This window comes from Anomaloglossus baeobatrachus, chromosome 7 (assembly GCF_048569485.1).
Source record: "Anomaloglossus baeobatrachus isolate aAnoBae1 chromosome 7, aAnoBae1.hap1, whole genome shotgun sequence".
NCBI classification, from domain to species: Eukaryota; Metazoa; Chordata; class Amphibia; order Anura; family Aromobatidae; genus Anomaloglossus; species Anomaloglossus baeobatrachus.
The window spans coordinates 90,313,456-90,336,732 of NC_134359.1; the positions used below are offsets into that span (position 1 = coordinate 90,313,456).

Genomic DNA, 23,277 nt, shown 5'->3' on the forward strand with positions numbered 1-23,277 from the left:
AGAAAAGGCACTGAATCATGACCAGCGACGCCCATCGGACCGGACTGCCCCACAGGTGAGTATAATAAAACCTGTTTTTTATCTTATACAGAGCGGCCTGGGCTCTTATATACAATATTCTAGAATACCGTATATAAGAGCCCACTGTTGGGGGCTGCGGTTTATATGGGTCAAATCTGGTGACAGGGTTCCCTTTAAGATGGGAAATAAAAGTTGATTACCCAAAAAAAACGCAAAGCAGGTAATCTATTCTCCCCTAGTAGCAGACAACCAGCTCGGCTTCTTGGGGCATTAATGCAACAAATTTCTCAATGTTTGATTCCTGGGCAAATTCTAGGAGCTAAAATGCCTAAAGGTTTACTGCTGACGTCCAACTGTCTTGGTTTTTTTTTTGTTTTTTTGTTTTGTTTGATTCATTGGAACTTTAAAAATTAGATTATAAAGGGCATTGTGCGGTATGATAGTAACTGGAGGAATTGTACGAAGCCCCAGGACAGTTGTTCACTCCTGGATGTTTGCTGATTTTTTTTTTAATATTTAGTATATTTAATATATGCCTAAAATCAGGTGCAGGTATATGTAGCAGGGTCAGGAGCTGAGCCCGAAGCAGACCTGGCAGCTGCTGGCTGTGTTAGCTAGCCGGAATCTGCCTATAACAGGAGCAATCAGAGTTGCGCTCCAAGCACTCCTGTTGATGCTTTAAATGCTGCTTTCAATATTTAACAGTTTTGTTCAACACTTGTAGCCCAAAGGGCAGGACGTTCAACACTTCCATCTTTACCCCCCCCCCCCAGTATTATCTCTGAGTGCTGAGGAGCTGCCATACCAATCCTTTTGTCTACAGAAGTCTGCCATGACAGTCCTCCTGTGATTGGCTGGGCTTCATAGGAGACTGTGATTTTCTGTATATATTGCATTACAGTTGTATTGCGGTATATCAAACATTCCCAGGTTCAAGTGGATCCCCCAAGTGGATTTAAAAAAATTAAATTAAATAAAAAAAAACAAAAAACTAAAAATTCCAATCACCCTTTTTCCCATTTAAAAAATGTTTAACAAAATGTTAAAAAAAGCCAACATATTTAGTATTGCTGCTTTTATAAAATATTGATTTTATTAAATTACCGTACTTACAGGGAACCTGTCACCACTTTTTCGGCGTATAAGCTGCAGCCACCACCTGTAGGCTCTTATATACAGCATTCTAACATGCTGTATATAAGAGCCCAGGCCGCTGTGTAGAACATAAAAAAACACTTTATAATACTCCTAACAGTCGCGCTGCGGTGAAGTTGGGTCAGATGGACGTCTCCGGTGCCGGTGCCGCCTCTTTCGGCCATCTTTGTCTTCCTTCTTCTGTAGCCGGGGTGCATAACACGTCTACGTCACCCACACTTGCCGGTATTGGGGTCCTGCACAGGCGCACTTTGATCTGCCCTGAGCAGGGCAGATCAAAGTATTGTAGTGCGCCTGCGCGGGAACGGCGAGTGTGTATAACGTAGGATACGTCATGCACACAGGCTTCAGAAGGAGGACGAAGATGGCTGAGAGAGGAGGTGCCGGTACCGGATAACAGAGACACCCATATGGCCCACCTCCAACACAGCGCGACCGTTAGGTCAGTATTATAAAGTGATTTTTATGTCATACCCCCGGCCTGGGCTCTTATATATAGCATGTTAGAATGCTGTATATAAGAGCCCGGTGGTGGTGGCCGCAGCTTATAGGCCGAAAAAGTGGTGACAGGTTCCCTTTTAACATGTACAGTAAAAAAAAAAAAAGTTGAAACTCCAGAAGTGCCTGCTTTTTGGTCATTGCCTGTCTGTAAAAAAAAAAATAAAAAATGTTTTGATAAAAGCATAAACAAGTTTGGTATCACCATAATTGTTCTCATCTATGGAACCATCACAAAGGTCATTAAATAAAAAAGTTATAAGTCTTAGATGCAGGGGAGTGAAAAGCCTAAATTGTCTGCAGCAGGAAGGGTTTATGTGTTGTACACAGCTCTATATTCCCCATTGTGTGAAGTTTTAACTTTTTTTGTGCGTTTTTAGTTATTTTTGTTCCGACATTGATTTATGGACACCCACATTGTGCATTATGGCTTTTTATGCGTTCCCTGTTGTTCGCATTACCGGACATAATTCTTATTTTTAAAGGCCGGATTATTGTAATTATTCCTTCTAAAGGTGAAATTTCCATTTCTGCGGCGGCTGAAGATTTTATACTTATGTTTTTCATTTAAAAAAAAGACAAAATCCTGCATAATTGTGAAATGTGTTGATAAATCGGTGACGTACGTGAGTGCACGCTGATGCCATTCACCCTTTATGGAACAAGGCAAATGTTCAGGTCGCCGATGCTGTGATTGTCTGTCTAAATTCTAACACTTTTTTTGTGAGAACAGCGCGCCTTTGTTCACATAATTGATTCTGATCACTTTTAATTTGTGAAAATTGCTGTTATTTAGCTTAGAAAATAATTAGCAGTTGAATACAATTGTTTATAGATGTCTGTTTTGCTCTGAGACCTTTTGTTTTGCTGATATTTATTTTTATTTTTTTAACAAAAAATTTAGATTTCATGTTTTTATGCCTCTATAGACACTTGTCATGCCATAATTGCGAAGGATTGCTGATGATCTAATGTGTATGGGGGCTGACGGACGCCCCCGCAGAGCGCTTGCCTCCACAGGGTGTACTTGACCACCTTCTGTTAGTATTTTCTTGCTGCTTTTTGTTTTGTAAAGGAGCTTTTTGCTTTTTTGTGCAGGTTGGCACAGCGGCCGGCGTGGGATTTAATGTGAATATGGCTTTTACTGGAGGTTTAAATCCACCCATGGGTGATGCCGATTACTTGGCTGCTTTCAGGTAAGCTACAGTTCATGTATGTGCCACATATTAGTCTGCGAGATCATGTATGTAATTGGAATCAAAATTAATCCTTCCCCATTGCAAACATTGCAATGTTTAAATTGTTCAAAACAAGTAATATAATAAAGTGGTTTCTCCAAATTTAGCACAAAATGCCACTTTTAAAGTGAATCAGTCAGCAAGTTTTTGCTATCTAATGTGAGAGCAGCATAATGTAAGGGCAGATATCCTTATTCCAGCGATGTCACTTACTGGGCTGCTTATTGTAGTTTTTATAATGATTATCACTAGAGGACTAATAAACCTGCTGTCAAGTAGTTCAACCCTGCCCCCACCACTGATTGGCAGCTCTCTGTGTACACTGAGTATAAGGTGTACTTTCCACGCTGCGACATCGCTAGCATCGGCTAGTGATGCCGAGCGCGATAGTACCCGCCCCCGTTGCACATGCAATATCTTGTGATAGCTGCCGTAGCGAACATTATCGCTACGGCAGCTTCACATGCACTCACCTGCCCTGCGACGTCGCTCTGGCCGGCGACCCGCTTTCTTCCTAAGGGGGCGGGTCGTGCGGCGTCACAGCAACGTCACACGGTAGGCGGCAAATAGAAGCGGAGGGGCGGAGATGAGCTGGACGTAAACATCCCGCCCACCTCCTTTCTTCCGCATAGCCGGTGGAGGCAGGTAAGGAGATGTTCCTCGCTCCTGCGACTTCATACACAGCGATGTGTGCTGCCGCAGGAACGAGGAACATCATCGTATCTCCTATTGGTGCGACATTATGAAAATGACCGACGCTACACAGATCACCGATTTTCTACGCTTATGCGATCGTTTATCGGCGCATCTAGGCTTTACACGTTGCGACGTCGTTACCGGCGCCGGATGTGCATCACTTTCGATTTGACCCCGACGATGTCGCAGCGTGCAAAGTACCCTTAAGGCTTAGGACACATTGCGAGAAAATCGAAGCGAGTGCAATGCGATAAAAAAAACGTATTCCACTCAAATTAATATTACTGTTTGGGGCAGCTCCCATGAGCGATTATTTTCTCAGCCCCAATCAGACCGAGAAAGCAGTCACGGCATGCTGCGAGTATAATGCGATTCTGTTTCTCTCGCACTCATTCAAGTCTATAGGGCGAGAGAAACATCACACTGCACTCGCGTTACAGCGGTGTAATTCAAGAGCAGTGCGAAAATCGCAATAGCCAGCAACGGAGTAGATGGGGAGATAAATCCCTCCCTCTGCAGTTGTGGTCTGACCGCACGATCGGACCACAGTCGCATGACCCTTGCATGGCACTCGGCTCCTGCTGTGCTATGAGCGTGAGCTGAGTGTCATGCGAGGACTCGCAGTAATCCCTGTGTGGCCTCGGCCTAAGCAGAAAACTGCCAATCAGGGGTGTGAACAGAGTTATACAGAGCTCAGCATTCGGAGAACTGCTAGACCTGTGGAATTTTAATCAAGACTGTAACACCCAGTAAATTAAGTGACACGTTGCTGGAGTTGGGGTCTTTGTCCCTACGTTATGCTGCTCTCAGATGGGGGAGCAAAAACCTGGTGATAGATTCTCTTTAATAAAAACTATAGTCTTAGTTATTCAACCCTTTCATGGCAAGTGTCTTTTATATTTAGTAGCGCCCCTTTGGCTGTTGTGACCTTCTGCACATGTGATGCATGGCCAGACACCAGCTTCTGGTAGCGTTCCTTAGGAAGCTTAATCCGGTCCAAATGGGCAATAGACTCCCAGTCAGTAATATTCTTGGTTTGTCATCAGCGGGGTCCATAAGGTTAAGAAGAGAGATCATTGCATTGCACAAACAAAAAAACACAAGGAAATATATACAAAGGCATTGCCGGATCCTGCAGATACAATTCAACATATAGTTGTCACGTTAAGACTTACAGGGGCGCTGGGGCTGCCACGCTGTAGAAGACACTCCGCAAGATTTGGTGGTAGCAGGTGCTGAGGTTACGGGTTTGTTCATCTTTTGCCTTTTTCTGACCATCAAAAATTAACATTTTTAAAACAGAAGACACTTAAGGGAATGGCTCCTATTCTCCATCACTTTGAGAACCAGTAGCATCATCTTAGTGTTTGTATAAGCGCTCCCTGAGCTTTTTTAGCTTTTCTTTTATTCCATCAGTTGTAATTGGGGGGGGGGAGGGACTTGTGTTTTTTGACTTTCTTTTTATATTTTGTTTTGTTTTTTGTTTGTTTTTTTAAATCTGTTAAACAATAAAGAAGACGGGCATTTCTTTTGGCAATAATGCTGGTAAAAAGACGATTGGGCATCATTTTTTAGCCTTCCAATCGACTTCTATTGTAAAGTATTGAGCATCTTCCTAGCAGGAAACACCAGAAGAATGTACAGATTACTTTTTTCTATAGGGAAGCTGCCAGTAGGAGCAACCCTCCAAAGCCATGTATACGGGCATGTAGGTCATAGGAAGCTGAATAAAATGAGACCATTATATCTGATCCCATTAACAGATTCCTTTAAAATACTTGGGCGCCGATTAAATGGGCGCATTTCATTTCATTTTCGTCAGTGTTAGTGGGTAAAGTAATAAGATGCACCAAATTCATTTTGAGGCGCACATTACTTAATGAATTTGGTGCGTCTCACCAGTGGTGTGTTCCTTGCCCCAAATGTTACTCCAGTCAAGACTGCATAACATGTCTGGCGTAAAATAATGTCACTCTTGGTGAATCTGATCGGTGCGTAGCCATGCCTGCCCCGGCTCATCCCAAGCTCTGTCCATTTTGGTATATCTGCCCAAGGCTGGCATGGAAACCCCAAAAATCGCTCAAACTTTTTGCTGAATTTTGTGTTGTACGAAAATGTTTGCACCATTTCTAAAGTGTACTACACTGAATCGGTGTTTTTGAAAAAAAGTGTTTAAAAGCCTTTAAGCTTTGTTTAAAATGCTTAAAAAAAGAAAAAGAAAATCTCAAAAACCTGAACAGCAAATTTGTTCTTTACATAGAAATAAATAGGTCAATTTTTTTAATAGATTTTTATTTTTTAAATTTTTTTCTGTCATTGTCCTTTCCACAAAATAGCCAGAATAAGATGCAGAGTAAAGATGCCCTATGAACTATGCAATGTGCTGGAGGTGTCATGTCCATACTTCTAGATGGACACATCTACTTACCCAAAGGTGCAAGTCAATTTGGCTACAATATTCTCCAAAACCATATACTGTATATAAGCCACAGAAGTGTCCCAACACAGACTTAGGGAAGGTCTGGCGTGAGGTAAAACACACAAGAGACAGGGGTTTTACCAAGACAAACGAGGGGTACACCAGGAACACCTTAACAATAGTGGGCCCTGATGCTAATGAGAGGGAAGGTGGACACCTCCTCCACTTACCTGCTACTGTATCCTGTACTCCTAATCCAGTCCCTATACAGGTTCCTTACCTGTCGGCGAGCAGGAACCTGAAGCTCTGAGAGACCCCTGCAGTAAGCCCTGGCTAGTGAGTGGGATGGTGAGGATCACTAGTCCCACCGCTGGACTAAAACAACACACCAAGAGAAGTTAAGGCACAGGGGGTAAAACAACAACAACAGACTAACTCCAACAACTACGCTGCAGTCAAACACCAGTACTGCAGCCTACACCACTACCAACCGCAAGGATTCAACCAACTCCTTCCCCCTTACAGAATCCGAATACAGATGACAAACAGAAAAACCGGCACCCTCTGCTGGGAGGAGAGGGTATATAAAATGACAGGGAGTGGCCCCAAACCGGAAACACCTTACCAGGAGTCAGACGCTGCTGGCAAGTAAAACTGACATAAACCTTTGCCACACCCAAAGAAAGAAAACATGTTTAATATGTAGAGTCTCAGATGACAATGAGAGACTCTAGTCCTGATCCTGTCACTAGTCTCAAAATACAGACAGACGGCCGTGACAAGAAGTTTTGGGATTCTGTTCTGTGGAGCATCCTTGGACCATCCAACTGGGCAGTGATCCCATGTACACCTCAGAGTCCACCAAGGCTTGTTTTTAATTTGTCTTTCAAAGTTCTGGAGTGACTGTCAGTCGCCTGAGTTAGACCCAGTAAAGAATTTTTGGTGGGATTTATAGAAAACTTAAGTAGCACACAAACCCAAGAATATTAGTGAACCGAAAGCTGTTGTCCATGAGGAATGGGTTAAGATTCCTCAAGAACACTGCAAAAACTGGTGTCAGCTGTATAGTGACTGGCTGGGTACTACACATCTGTGCCTTTTTCGGCACAATATGGGGCGGATATTCACTACCCGGCCATAACCACTATGTAGTTGCTCCACAACTCGGCACATTTGGCTGCACCAATAACAGTTAATCGGCGGGGTACTGGATCTCACGCCCCCACCAATCTGGTATTGATGAACGATAGAATAAGGGCCGCTTTACACGCTAGGACATTGCTAGCATTTGCTGGCGATGTCGAGCGCGATAGCACCCGCTCCTGTCGTACGGCCGATATGTGGTGATCGCTGCCGTAGCGAACATTATCGCTACGGCAGCGTCACACGCACATACCTGTTCAGCGACTTCGCTGTGACTGCCGAACAATCCCTCCCTCAAGGGGGTGGTGCATTCGGCATCACCGTGACGTCATTAAGCGGCCGGCCAATAGAAGCGGAGGGGCGGAGATGAGCGGGACGTAACATCCTGTCCACCTCCTTCCTTTCGCATTGCCGGTGGGCGTAGATAAAGTGAGGTTCCTCGTTCCTGCGGTGTCACACATAGCGATGTGTGCTGTCGCAGGAACGACGAACAACATCGTACCTGCAGCTGCAATGATAATTGGGAAGGGACCCCCATGTCACCGGTCAGCGATTTTGAACGTTTTTGCAACGATTCAAAATCACTCATAGGTGTCACACGCAACGACATTGCTAACGCGGCCAGATGTGCGTCACAAATTCCGTGACCCCAACGACATCGCTTTAGCGATGTTGTAGTGTGTAAAGCGGCCCTTAGCCATCTATGAAAAAGTCGTGAACAAACCATTTAATTCCCATCTAGTCACCCTATTAGCACTCCAGTGTTGTGTGACTGTCGCTGCCATCAGTTGGCCTGTGATGATACAGGTTTTCCTGTGTATTAATTTTTAGAAAATATGAGATTTTAATGTGAATCTTGGAAACTGTTTTCTTTCTTCTCAGGACTGTGGTGCTGCCGATAGCCAGTGAGTTTGCCCCCGAAGTTATTTTGGTCTCTGCAGGATTTGATGCTGTAGAAGGTCACCCAGCTCCCCTGGGAGGGTACATGGTTTCAGCCAAATGTAAGTTGATGAGAGAATGATCCCTTTAAGGGAACCTATCTGCACTTTCATGCTTCTATGAACTAACATCAAGTCACCAAAAGACTAGTCTTAATAATGAGACTGGCATAGGACAAGGAAACGTTTCTGCTGAGCAGCTCCCATCTGGCCTCTTCTGGCTCAGCTTCATTGACAGGTCTCACCTTACATAAGGTACCTGCGAATCGTTTGAGCCAGACGGAAGCTGCCGGTAGACACTTCTCTGTGTGCTGGGCTGTGTTTGTAAAACTTTACAGTAAAATGCTTTGTTCTTAATGGACTCGTCAAAATGTTATGCTGCTCGAGATTCAGGAAGCATAAATATCATCACCATTTCTCCACCATATATATATATATGTGTGTGTGTGTGTGTGTGTGTGTATATGTATGTATGCATGTGTGTGTGTGTGTGTGTGTGTGTGTGTGTGTGTGTGTGTGTGTGTGTGTGTGTATGTATATATATATATATATATATATATATATATATATATATATATATATATATATATATATATATATATATATATATATATATAATATATGCGCAGGGGCGTAACTAGAGTTTGATGGGCCCCGGTGCAAAGTTCAGACCTGGGCCCCCCCTCCACGTACATCGACATTTAGGGTACAGGATAATGACACTGACACTCGGGGTACAGGATAATGATGCTGACACTTGGCTCTTACCCACAGCACCCAGATTTCCCATGATCTGAAATCCCTCTATCAGCACCCAGCTTTCCTATTTTCTGATATCCATCTTGTCCTCGACACACTGCTTCTCCATGCTCTGCTATACATCTTTCCCTCAGCACCCAGCTTTCCCATATCAGAGCATGGGAAAGCTGGGTGCTGAGACATGATGTATAGCAGAGCATGGGAAAGCTGGGTGCTGAGAGAAGATGTATAGCAGAGCATGGGAAAGCTGGGTGCTGAGGGAAAAGAGCCTTTTCCCCTCAGCACAAAACGTTCCCATCCCCTGCTTGTATCTTTGTCCCCCCTTGTATATAGTTTTCCAAATACAATAATGGCACCCACATAGCCTTCCAAATAGTATAAAGGGTCCCACATAACCCTTCATATATTAGAATACACTTCCATAATCCTCCATGTATTATAATGCATTTCCCATAGTTCTCCATGCATTATAATTCACCCCATAGTACTCAATATATAATACTGCACCACATAGTCCTCCATATATTATAATGCACCCCCATAATCCTCCATGTATAAAGTAGCCCTTCAATTATTATCTTGAATTTCTCATAGTTCTCTATGTATTATATTTCACCCCATAGTTCTCCATGTATTATACTGCACCACATAGGCCTCCATATATTATAATGCAGCCCTATAGTCCTCCTTGTATAAAGTAGCCCTCCAATTATTATAATGAATTTCTCATAGTTCTCCATATATTATAATTCACCCCATAGTTCTCCATATATTACACTGCACCACATAGTCCCCAATGTTTTATAATGCACCCCCATAGTCCATGTATAAGGTAGCCTCCATAGTCCTCCATATATTATAATGTAGCCCCCATAGTCCTATATGTATTATAACGCAACCCCATAAAACTTCATATTGCATTATGCAGCCCCATACTCCTCCATGCATAAGGCACCCCTATATTCCATGTATAAGGTGTCCTTCATTTTGTATTATGCAGCCCTCCCAGACCTCCATATATAATAATGCAGCCAGCCTCTCCAGGCCTCCATGTATAATAATGCAGTCAGCCTCCTCAGGCCTCCATGTATAATGTAGCAGCCAGCTTCTCCAGGCCTCCATGTATAACAATGCACACAGCCTCCTCAGGCCTCCATGTATAATATAGCACCCAGTCTCTCCAGACCACCTACATGTATAACAATGCACCCAGCCTCCTCAGGCCTCCATGTATAATATAGCAGCCAGCCTCTCCAGGCCTCCATGTATAACAATGCACCCAGCCTCCTCAGGCCTCCATGTATAATGCAGTATCTCCAGGCCTCCATGTATAATAATGCAGCCACCCCAGACCTCCATATATAATGCAGCCTCCCCAGACCTCCATGTATAAAGCAGCCTCTCCAGGCCTCCATATATAATGCAGCCTCTCCAGACCTCCATGTATAAAGCAGCCTCTCCAGGCCTCCATGTATAATAATGCAGCTTCCCCAGACCTCCATATATAATGCAGCCTCCTCAGACCTCCATGTATAAAGCAGCCTCTCCAGGCTTCCATGTATAATAATGCAGCTTCCCCAGAACTGCCTTCCCAAGTCTCTGGCCACCGTTTACTCACTTATATTAAAAAAAAAAAAACAAGTACTCACCTTCTCTCTTCCTTCCACCGCTGCTGTCCTCCCCGCTGCTCGTTCTCCCGGTGCTGCGGTTGGCGTCCTCCTGTCCTGCACTCTGTGCACTCAGCACAGCAGTCGCTCGGGAGTGACGTCATCACACAGGGGGAGAATGGTGATGCATAGCGCGGCACCGGCCGCGCTATGCTTCATCATTACTGTGCGCGGTGACGGGGGAGACTGCGCAGCCGCTGACACCAGGTAGGGGGCCCCGGTGCCGCCGCTGACATCAGGCAGGTGGGCCCGGTGTCGGCGGCGGCAGCGGGTCAAATAGCGCCCGCGAGGTCTGTGACAGATCAGCGCAGCTCCTCTCACACTGACAGGAGCTGGCTGCTGATCTGCCTGGTGGCCGTCGGGCCCCTAACCTACCGGGCCCGATCGCGACCGCGGTAGTTACGCCACTGTATATATGTATGCATGTATGTGTGTGTGTATGTGTGTGTGTGTGTATATATGTATATATATATGTATATGTATATGTATATATATATATATATATATATATATATATATATATATATATATATAATATACACACACACACATATACACACACACACTATATATTTTAATCTATATTGGTACAAGTCCACACCTGTTCATGCTATAGTTCTCCTTGATCCTATTGTAATGTGCACATTGGGATTCAGGCTGAAGGCAGCAAAAGCACACTGTTGTACTTAATGAAAACAAGAAGTAAAGATTCACATATGAAACAGATCAGAATGTGTGAAACCTTAGATCCTTAAAGTACCCCCCGTTTTACTTTGAGGTCAGCTTTACACCCCTGTGGCATTCTCCTTTTAGCAGTTTCATCAGTTAATCAACTGGAAAGGCTCACAAACAGTTATGTCTTGTCAAACGTTACTTCGTGGAATCACTGGCCTTCAGAAAGTGTTTCCAACCATCAGGTGTGTTTTGCAGCGGTAATGTTGGTGCACAGGTTCATACAGTGCTCAGCCTCAACTGTTCTCAGCCAAAGTATGACCAAAACCACTAAACTAAATACAGTGGAACCTTGGATTAAGAGTAACTTGGTTTGAGAGTGTTTTGCAAGACAAGCAAAGCTTTTTAAAAATGTGTAACTTGGTTTAAGAGCAATGCTTTGCAATAAGAGCAAATTCCCACCGTGCACACGTCTGGTTCTGTTCTTTCACCGCATTCTGGCCCGCTCTGGAGGTAACTTTCTGTCCATATGTACAGTATACAGTATACCATTGCACAGTTCAGTATATACTAAACTACATGCCTATTAATTTGCATTTGTGGATACAGTATTGTACTTTTTCTGCTAACCAGTACAGCACATTGCTTGTACTGTAATCTGCCTGGGCGGTATTCCTACCCCACATTTATTTAGTTCTATCCTTATTTAGGGGAGAATGGATTTGGGGTGTGTTTTTTTTGTGTATTGTACTAGAATAAAGATTATTATATTTATACATCATTTTTTCTCTCTATAGTACCTCCTGCACACCAACTAAGCTAACGTGCAGTTTAATCTGTTTTATGTTTTTACTATACAGTATTTTGTATTCATGTACTGTAATTTTATATGAATACAGTAGATTATATTGTATTGCTGTAATAAGTTTGTATAAGTACAGCAAATATTTTTGGATTGTGGAACGAATTGTCAGCATTTCAATTATTTCCTATGGGAAAATTTGCTTTGATGTAAGAGTAACTTGGTTTTAGAGTGCACTCCCGGAACCAATTATGCTCGTAATCCAACGTTCCACTGTAAAGAAAACGACGGTCCATCCTTATTTTTAAGATTTGTTGGTCAGTCAGTCCAGAAAGTTGCTAAAACATTGAAGGTATTTTCTATTGCAATAATGAAAGCCTATCTCTTTGATGAAACTTACTTTCTTCGGCGCTCCATTGGGAGACCCAGACGATTGGGTGTATAGCTACTGCCTCCGGAGGCCACACAAAGCATTACACTAAAAAGTGTAAGGCCCCTCCCCTTCTGGCTATACACCCCCCGTGGGATCACGGGCTGCTCAGTTTTCAAGCTTTGTGCGAAGGAGGTCAGACATCCACGCATAGCTCCACTGTTTAGTCAGCAGCAGCTGCTGACTATATCGGATGGAAGAAAAGAGGGCCCATGCTAGGGCCCCCAGCATGCTCCCTTCTCACCCCACTCTTGTTGGCGGTGTTTGTTAAGGTTGAGGTACCCATTGCGGGTACGGAGGCTGGAGCCCACATGCTGTTTTCCTTCCCCATCCCCCTGAGGGCTCTGGTGAAGTGGGATCTTACCGGCCTCCAGACTCTGAGGCCGGGCTCCATCCACAGACCCGGAGATCCTGCTGGATATGGAGCTGGGTACCATCAGGGACAAGGCCCTGCAACATTCAGGTACTCTGTGTCCCCGTACAGACAGGCACAGACACACTCCAGCGTTGCTGGGTGTTCTAGTGCGCCGGGGACAGTAGCGCTGCGCGCTTGGGTTATACTCACTGCAGCTTAGCTGAGTGAGTTTATGTGTGGGGAACTACCGCGCCGGCCGCCATGGAGACTGCGGCGCGGCTGAGACTTGTGGTGCGCCGGGGACTTCGCGCCGACCGTGCTTTTACGACGGCAGCGCTGATAAATCTAGTCCCCGGCTTCTGCGGCCTAGTTACGTTTCGTTCCCGCCCCCAGCCCTGTCAGTCAGGGAAGGGGAGAGACGCTGTACAATAGGCAGCGCCGAGGGCTGGAGTCTTATTTACATACTCCAGCCCTCTCACTGGGCACAGTGGGACGCCAGTTTCCCGCTCTTTGTCTGCAGCACGCCCACGGCCCGCCCCTCTTCACAGGACGCCGGCAGCCATTCCTGCACGCAGTCTGAGCTGGAGAACGGACATAGCCCTGGGAGACCCAGACAGGGGATTCTGGCGACCACACACCCGCTGTTAAGCGGGCGGTAAGCAGCACCTAGGTGCTGACCCCACTAGTGCCACAGTGTTGTTTTGTGTACTTTTGTTTGTACCTATATATATTGCACTGTACGGTCGCTTCTTGGCTTATACCCCTATATTGCTCTGAGGAGACAACAGCATGTCATCCGCAAAAAGCAAGGGTGCCAAGGCACGGGCTTCTTATGCTGCCTGTACCGCATTTGGGGCTGATCTACCGGCAGGTTCCACTGACCCCCATTGTGTGCAATGTTCGGTCCCTGTGCCACTTCGTCAGCCGGAGTCTATGCTAGTAGTGGCCCAGGCAGAGACGCCTGTGAACCCTGCCCCGGTGACGGGGACAGAGTTTGCAGTTTTTGCTGATAAGATGTCTGTGACTATGACAAAAATTCTAGAAACCTTGCAGTCCAGGCCGGTCACTCAGACCATGGGCACTGCTGATTCAATGTTCCCCGGTCCCCCTCAGCTGGAACTAATCCGTGCTCCAAGGGGGTCCCAGGCATCACAGGCTGAAGGCTCTGACTCGGACGACAGTCCCAGGCAGCCTAAGCGAGCTCGCTGGGAGAGACCCTCGGCGTCATCACGCTGGTCAGGGTCTCAGCGAGAGGATTCTCTGGATGATGAGACAGAACTAGGTGATCAGGAGTCTAATCCTGAGACTGCTCTCAACCTGGATACCCCTGATGGTGACGCCATGGTGAATGATCTTATAGCGGCCATCAATAGACTGCTGGATATTTCTCCTCCAGCGGAGGAGGCAGCAGCACAGCAGGAGAAATTCCATTTTAGGTATCCCAAACGTAAATTGAGCTCTTTTCTGGACCACGCGGACTTCAGAGAAGCAGTCCAGAAACACCATGCTTATCCAGATAAGCGTTTCTCCCAACGTCTTAAGGATACACGTTATCCCTTTCCCCCTGACGTGGTCAAACGCTGGACCCAGTGTCCAAAGGTGGACCCCCCAATCTCCAGGCTTGCGGCTAGATCCATAGTTGCAGTGGAAGATGGGGCTTCACTTAAAGATGCCAATGACAGACAGATGGACCTTTGGTTGAAATCTGTCTATGAAGCTATCGGCGCGTCGTTTGCTCCAGCATTCGCAGCCGTGTGGGCACTCCAAGCTATTTCAGCTGGTCTGGCGCAGGTGGACTCTATCATACGTCCATCAGTGCCGCAAGTGGCGTCCTTGACCTCGCAAATGTCTGCGTTTGCGACTTACGCTATCAATGCGGTCTTGGACTCTACCAGCCGTACGTCAATGGCGTCCGCCAACTCGGTGGTTTTACGCAGAGCCTTATGGTTAAAGGAATGGAAAGCAGATTCTGCTTCCAAAAAGTGCTTAACCAGTTTGCCATTATCTCAAGACAGGCTGTTTGGTGAGCAATTGGCGGAAATCATTAAACAGTCCAAGGGTAAGGACTCTTCCTTACCCCAGCCCAGATCAAGCAAACCTCAACAGTGGAAGGGACAGTCGAGGTTTCGGTCCTTTCGAGGTTCGGGCAGGACCCAATTCTCCTCGTCCAAAAGGACTCAGAAGGAGCAGAGGAGCTCAGATTCCTGGCGGACTCACTCACGCCCAAAGAAAGCAGCCGGAGGGACCGCTTCCAAGCCGGCTGCCTCATGACTTTCGGCCTCCTCTCTCCGCATCCTTGGTCGGTGGCAGGCTCTCCCGCTTTTGCGGCATTTGGCTGCCACAGGTCAAAGACCGGTGGGTAACAGACATTTTGTCTCACGGGTACCGGATAGAGTTCAGTTCTCGTCCTCCGCCTCGGTTCTTCAGAACTTCCCCACATCCCGACCGAGCCGATGCTCTTCTGCAAGCGGTGTGCTCTCTAAGGGCAGAGGGAGTGGTGATCCCTGTTCCTCTTCAGGAACGAGGTCAAGGTTTTTACTCCAATCTGTTTGTGGTGCCAAAAAAGGACGGCTCTTTCCGTCCTGTTCTGGACCTAAAACTGCTCAACAAGCACGTGAAAACCAGGCGGTTCCGGATGGAATCCCTCCGCTCCGTCATTGCCTCGATGTCTCAAGGAGATTTCCTTGCATCAATAGACATCAAAGATGCTTATCTTCACGTGCCGATTGCTCCAGAGCACCAGCGTTTTCTACGCTTCAGACGAACACCTTCAGTTCGTAGCCCTGCCACTTGGTCTGGCGACAGCCCCAAGGGTTTTCACCAAGGTCATGGCAGCAGTGGTAGCAGTCTTGCACTCTCAGGGACACTCGGTGATCCCTTACTTGGACGATCTACTTGTCAAGGCACCCTCTCAAGAGGCATGCCAACACAGCCTGAACGTTGCGCTGGAGACTCTCCAGACTTTCGGGTGGATCATCAACTTTTCAAAGTCAAATCTGTCACCGACCCAATCACTAACATATCTTGGCATGGAGTTTCATACTCTCTCAGCGACAGTGAAGCTTCCGATGGACAAGCAGCGTTCACTACAGACAGGGGTGCACTCTCTCCTTCAAGGCCAGTCGCACCCCTTAAGACGCCTCATGCACTTCCTGGGGAAGATGGTGGCAGCAATGGAGGCAGTCCCGTTTGCGCAGTTTCATCTGCGCCCACTTCAATGGGACATTCTCCGCCAATGGGACGGGAAGTCGACGTCCTTGGACAGGAAAGTCTCCCTTTCCCAGACGGCCAGGGACTCTCTTCAATGGTGGCTTCTCCCCACCTCATTATCACAAGGAAGGTCCTTCCTACCCCCATCCTGGGCGGTGGTCACGACAGACGCGAGTCTGTCAGGGTGGGGAGCAGTTTTTCTCCACCACAGGGCTCAGGGTACGTGGACTCAGCAGGAGTCCACCCTTCAGATCAATGTTCTGGAAATCAGGGCAGTGTATCTTGCCCTACAAGCCTTCCAGCAGTGGCTGGAAGGAAAGCAGATCCGAATTCAGTCGGACAACTCCACAGCGGTGGCATACATCAACCACCAAGGCGGGACACGCAGTCGGCAAGCCTTCCAGGAAGTCCGGCGGATTCTGATGTGGGTGGAAGCCACGGCCTCCACCATATCCGCAGTTCACATCCCCGGCGTAGAAAACTGGGAAGCGGACTTCCTCAGTCGCCAGGGTATGGACGCAGGGGAATGGTCCCTTCACCCGGACGTGTTTCAGGAAATCTGTCGCCGCTGGGGAAGGCCGGACGTCGACCTAATGGCGTCCCGGCACAACAACAAGGTCCCAACTTTCATGGCACGGTCTCGCGATCACAGAGCTCTGGCGGCAGACGCCTTAGTGCAAGATTGGTCGCAGTTCCAACTGCCCTATGTGTTTCCCCCTCTGGCACTCTTGCCCAGAGTGCTACGCAAGATCAGGTCCGATTGCCGCCGCGTCCTGCTCGTCGCCCCAGACTGGCCGAGAAGGTCGTGGTATCCGGATCTGTGGCATCTCACGGTCGGCCAACCGTGGGCGCTACCAGACCGGCCAGACTTACTGTCACAAGGGCCGTTTTTCCATCTGAATTCTACGGCCCTGAACCTGACTGTGTGGCCATTGAGTCCTGGATACTAGCATCTTCAGGATTATCTCAAGGGGTCGTGGCCACCATGAGACAGGCTAGGAAGCCCACGTCTGCTAAGATCTACCACAGAACGTGGAAGATTTTCTTATCCTGGTGCTCGGCACAGGGAGTGTCCCCCTGGCCATTTGCATTGCCTACTTTTCTTTCCTTCCTGCAATCTGGTTTGGAAAAAGGCTTATCGCTCGGCTCCCTTAAAGGGCAAGTCTCAGCGCTATCGGTATTTTTTCAAAAGCGTCTAGCACGACTTCCTCAGGTACGCACGTTCCTGCAGGGGGTTTGTCACATCGTCCCTCCGTACAAACGGCCGTTAGATCCATGGGATCTGAACAGGGTACTAGTTGCTCTCCAGAAGCCGCCCTTCGAGCCTCTGAAGGATGTTTCACTTTCTTGACTCTCACAGAAAGTGGCCTTTCTGGTAGCGGTCACGTCTCTTCGGAGGGTATCCGAGCTGGCAGCGCTGTCATCCAAAGCTCCCTTCCTGGTTTTTCACCAGGACAAGGTAGTGCTGCGCCCGATTCAGGAGTTTCTCCCTAAGGTGGTATCCTCTTTTCATCTCAATCAGGATATCTCCTTACCTTCCTTTTGTCCTCATCCAGTTCATCGGTATGAAAAGGATTTGCATTTGTTGGATCTCGTGAGAGCACTCAGAATCTACATTTCCCGCACGGCGCCCCTGCGCCGCTCGGATGCACTCTTTGTCCTTGTCGCTGGTAAGCGCAAAGGATCGCAGGCTTCCAAATCCACCCTGGCTCGATGGATCAAGGAACCAATTCTTGAAGCCTACCGTTCTGCTGGGCTTCCGGTTCCATCAGGGCTGAAGGCCCATTCTACCAGAGCCGTGGGTGCGTCCTGGGCATTACGACACCAGGCTACGGCTCAACAGGTGTGCCAGGCAGCTACCTGGTCGAGTCTGCACACTTTCACCAAACATTATCAGGTGCATACCTACGCTTCGGCGGACGCCAGCCTAGGTAGAAGAGTCCTGCAGGCGGCGGTTGCCTCCTCGTAGGAGAGGGCTGTTTTGCAGCTCTAACTTGAGGTATTACTTTACCCACCCAGGGACTGCTTTTGGATGTCCCAATCGTCTGGGTCTCCCAATGGAGCGCCGAAGAAGAAGGGAATTTTGTTACTTACCGTAAATTCCTTTTCTTCTAGCTCCAATTGGGAGACCCAGCACCCGCCCTGTTTCCTTCGGGATTTTTGTTTTTTTCGGGTACACATGTTGTTCATGTTGAACGGTTTCAGTTCTCCGATGTTACTTCGGATTGAATTTGTTTAAACCAGTTATTGGCTTTCCTCCTTCTTGCTTTAGCACTAAAACTGAGCAGCCCGTGATCCCACGGGGGGTGTATAGCCAGAAGGGGAGGGGCCTTACACTTTTTAGTGTAATGCTTTGTGTGGCCTCCGGAGGCAGTAGCTATACACCCAATCGTCTGGGTCTCCCAATTGGAGCTAGAAGAAAAGGAATTTACGGTAAGTAACAAAATTCCCTTCTTCCTGTGGTGGTCCTCATGGGAGTATGACCAGGAATTATGTATGCTGCAGAGTATAGGTTTGGTGGAGTTATCAGGCACTGGAAATTGACAGTATCTCAGATATTTACCCTCATAAATGGTGCCCAGACATCAAGCAGCAGACACATCTCAACATCCGCTTCATTTGTCCAGAGACGATTTGATAAGCAGTCCTTTATGGTCAAATTTCTTCAAAGAAGCCAGTAGTGAGGACCAATATTAAGTATGAGACACTTGCTTGGGCCAAGCAACATAAGGCCGGGAAATTAAATTGGTTGAAATCTTTACTGTGGTCTGATGAGTTGACATTTGAGAATTTTGGCACCAACTACTACCATGTCTTTGTGAGATGCATAGAAAGTGAGCAGATAGTGTCTACATGTTTGTTGTCCACTGTGAAGCAGTAAGAGAGGCGTGATGGTATTGGGGCGCTTTGCTTGAGTTGCTGTTTGGTAACTTATTCCAAACTCAAGATGCATTTACCCAGCATGCCTCCCACATCATTCTGCAAAGACACGCCGTCCCATCTGGTTTGCACTTAGTGGTATCATTTGTGTTGCAAGAGGACAATGACCCAAACACCTCCAGGCTGTGTAAGTGCTAGGTGAGGGACTGAGAGATGTGTGAGATGACATGGCCTCCACAATCGCCCACCTTAAATTCAGTGGAGATGGTTGGTTTGGAGTGACTTCAACCACAGACTGAAGGCAAAGAAGCCACAAATTGCTCAGAACCTCTGGGAATTCCTTCTCGATTGTTGAAAAGCCATTCCAGGTGATACCTGATCAATTATTTTGAGAGAATACCAAGGTGGTGTAAAGCCGTCTTTCAAAGTAAAAGGTGGATACTTTATGAAATCTAAGGTTGAGCACATATTCTGCTTTGTTTCACACATGTTTCTTTATTTCTTGATTACGTGTGTGTTCTTTTTTGGTTTTGCTGCCTTCAGTCTGAATTTACAATGTACACATTCCAATAAGGCTGCTTTCACACATCTGTTTTCTGCTGAGCGGCACAATACGGCGCTTTGCAGAAAAAACGCAACCATTTCTTTTTGCCGCCGGTTGCGTTTTTTCTGCATAGACTTGCATTAGCGCCGTATTGTGCCGCATGGCCTTGTGTTGCGTCCGTTTTTTGCCGGATGCGGCATATTTAGCCCATGCGGCGGCTGGATGGACCATTGCCTGGCACGTTTTTTTGTGCGGCGAAAAAAACGCTTCGCGCCAAATCCGTCGCGATGCAGCGCGATTTACAATGCAAGCCTATGGACGCCGGATGCGGCGTCCTGCGGCAAAAAACGCATCCGGCCGCCGGATGCGGGTTTTTTGCACTGCGCATGCTCAGTATCAAGCCGCATCCATCAAAAAACGGACGGGCCTCATGGAAAAACTTATGCAACGCGTCCGGTGTTTTGGCCGCATCCGTTGCATAGATGTTTGAGCCGGATTGAGCCGCACTGCAAAAAACAGATGTGTGAAAGCTGCCTAAGACCTATGAAAATCACTGCATAAACGGGTGTGTCCAAACTATTGACTAGTACAGTGTGTATGTGTCTAATCTGTAATATTCAAATTTTCTCTCCAGGACAGGAGACAAACTCTAGCGCAGCGCCACCTATTGGAAGTAGCGATCCTAAAAGTTAAATGTGGATTTTTAACAATCCTTTCAAAATAACTTAGGATATATATGCCAGATCAGAATCCCAATTTGCAGACACGGTGTTTCGGGGTGCTTGCCCCTCGTCAGTGCAAAGTATGGGGTGTCTGATCTGGCTATGAGAATCTTTGTGGGACCAGAGGGGAACTGTAATCACATAAACTGTAAATACACAGTTTACAGAAGAGGACAGTGATTCTGGTTTAGTTTTTTACCAAACTGTTCACATTTGTGTTGCTGCTTCTGTTAATGTATCAAACATCAGAGACCCACAACTCACTCTAATGACTTATTGAGGTGTGACATTTTGTTTTCAGTGATTATTAATGGTTTTGCTTTTCTCTTATTTATGCTCTTTAAAATTCAATACAATTATAAAATACACTTAGGATCACCCTGCAGGTAGCCAAGGTGCATGTTCATATGTTATACTAAACAGCCCTTGGAACAACACCAATGGGGGAACAGTTATGTGTAATGCAGGTATCAGTTACTGTCATATATAGAGCATTATGGGGATATTGGACAAAGGTTCCGTTATCTCAATGCCAAACAATGGAGAACTATCTCCTCAAAGACAGTAGGATTTACACTATCCCCTTTTACAGGGATCGCTTACACATAATAAGGTATAAAACTTAGAAAGATCTCACCCATTTGGCGGATCTTCAGACGTTTGGTACGGCAGTTCGTCTTTTGGAGGGGTCACAGAGGGGCCTGTGGTCCAGGCTGGATATAGCTCGCCCTAAGCCCCCTTGTCTCCCGTCCTTACAAGGACGGTCCACATCTGAACCTGTGTCCTTGCAAAAGGTAGTCCCACATGCCTCCCGCCTCCCGACGCGTTTCGTCACTATTTGTGACTCCTCAGGGGTCCAAGCATGAAAGATCATGTAGTGGGTCAAAGAGTGGTGTGTGACCTGCAAAGTCCAAACACCAAATGCTGCCCTGCACAGGTTCAGATGTGGACCGTCCTTGTAAGGACGGGAGACAAGGGGGCTTAGGGCGAGCTATATCCAGCCTGGACCACAGGCCCCTCTGTGACCCCTCCAAAAGACGAACTGCCGTACCAAACGTCTGAAGATCCTCCAAATGGGTGAGATCTTTCTAAGTTTTATACCTTATTATGTGTAAGCGATCCCTGTAAAAGGGGATAGTGTAAATCCTACTGTCTTTGAGGAGATAGTTCTCCATTGTTTGGCATTGAGATAACGGAACCTTTGTCCAATATCCCCATAATGCTCTATATATGACAGTAACTGATACCTGCATTACACATAACTGTTCCCCCATTGGTGTTGTTCCAAGGGCTGTTTAGTATAACATATGAACATGCACCTTGGCTACCTGCAGGGTGATCCTAAGTGTATTTTATAATTGTATTGAATTTTAAAGAGCATAAATAAAAGCTAAGTTTTAGTAATTAATCCTCACTGGTGCTATATATCCAATTGTATGTGAGTATTGTCCCCCAGAAACACCAACTGGTGATTTCTTGCTTTATTCTTGTTTTGCTTTTCTCCCAAAGGTTTTGGATATCTAGCAAAACAACTTATGGGGTTGGCTGGAGGTCGTGTTATCCTTGCACTGGAGGGTGGCCATGATCTGACAGCGATCTGTGATGCTTCTGAAGCCTGTGTGTCTGCTTTGCTGGGTAACGAGGTAAGAGGGAGAATTATATAAAATGTCATGTAAGTGACCGTTCACATGTCCAGGGATTGATGCTAGAATTAAAAACAGATTGCAAAAATTACATGTTTTACTTTACCCTTAGGCCTTCAGTTATACGAGGGCATCCTCTACTTCAGAGGGGAAAAAAGGTTTTATCAGATGGGGATTCTTTACTGTAAGAGCAATGAGATTATGGAACGGAATTCCACATTATGCTGTAATGGTTGATAAACTAAGTACAAAGAGACCTGGACACCATTTTTGAGAAATATAATATTACAGGTTAATCAGTATTAAATTCTCTGATGGGACATTGATCCAGGGAACAAGTCTGATTGCCAGATGTGGATTTGGATAGGAATTGTTCCCATAATATGGGGGTTTTATTTATTACTTCATTGGCGGACACAGTAACCATGGGTGTACGCTGCTGCCACTAGGAGGCTAACATCAGGCAAAAAAGTTAGCTCCTCTTCAGCCAGGTACACCCACTGACCGGAACCAAGGTGACCAGTTTCAGCTTAGTGTCCGTAGGGTGCAGACACAGGACTGCACTCAGCCCCGTATCTACCATAGGTGTGTAGTTTGTTGTTTTTCATTAATGATTTCCCTTTTTATTTCGGATACAACTCTTTTTCCATCCATCGTCCCCTAGTTCTGAATGATCAAAGGGTTCGGTTCTTCAGAGGTAGCCTCTCAACTTGCTGAGGTAGTCTACCTTCTCCCAGACACCCCATGGAAACTCTCATGGCTCTTTCCCTGGGCTCCCGATTTTCTAAGAGCCTCCATTTTTTTTGATCAGGTCATTGACTTTTATCAAAGCGGGGTAAGTCCTCATTCATGAACACTTCCAGGTCCATAATACATATCACCTTAGCCCAAAACTTTGACCTTAATGTTTCAGGATCCCCATAAACCCACAGTTATACCCTTCTGGACTCCGTATTCGCTGCAGCTGAGCCCTCCTTTTTCTTTGCTCCACTTCCCAGAGCATCCAGGTTATTCTGTCTCGGGAATCCAAACCGTGGCATCTTCTTCAGACTTGCTACTTATGTCTGCTTCCTTGCACACACACTCATCTTTGGCTTCTGTCTTTGAATGACCCCTATCTGATTCACGAACAAGAAAGCATCCCGTTTTTGTTCCCAAAAAACTGATTCCAACCATATGGATGGCTATCTGTTAACCTTTCCTGCCCAAACAACTTCACTAACCATCACATTTATACAATAAGATATCACATCTGCATATTGTCACACTAGACACAACATTAGGGCGCACAGTTTAGCACGAGATTTGCAAACAGCATGTCTTCAGGCGGTATGAGCCATCGGCCACTCCTTTAGTCTTTCATAAGGGCTGAATTACACGTGCACACTTTAATGCACACACTAGTTTTGCTGTACAAACACTAACATGCATTCATTGAGTCATAGGATATTGTATACTTGGTTGTCAAATACTAAAAATGATGTC

The 23,277-nt window shown here is 46.4% G+C and overlaps 1 protein-coding gene across 1 annotated transcript in view; it reads left to right on the top strand.

Annotated features, from left to right (window-relative positions):
* HDAC4 (histone deacetylase 4) overlaps positions 1-23,277 on the top strand; it is a 72,158-nt gene that overhangs the window by 30,986 nt on the left and 17,895 nt on the right. Inside the window, exons 19-21 of the mRNA XM_075318926.1 lie at positions 2,773-2,870; positions 8,053-8,171; positions 21,659-21,792. Coding sequence (XP_075175041.1) covers positions 2,773-2,870; positions 8,053-8,171; positions 21,659-21,792 — 351 coding nt within the window. The remainder of the gene's footprint in view (positions 1-2,772; positions 2,871-8,052; positions 8,172-21,658; positions 21,793-23,277) is intronic.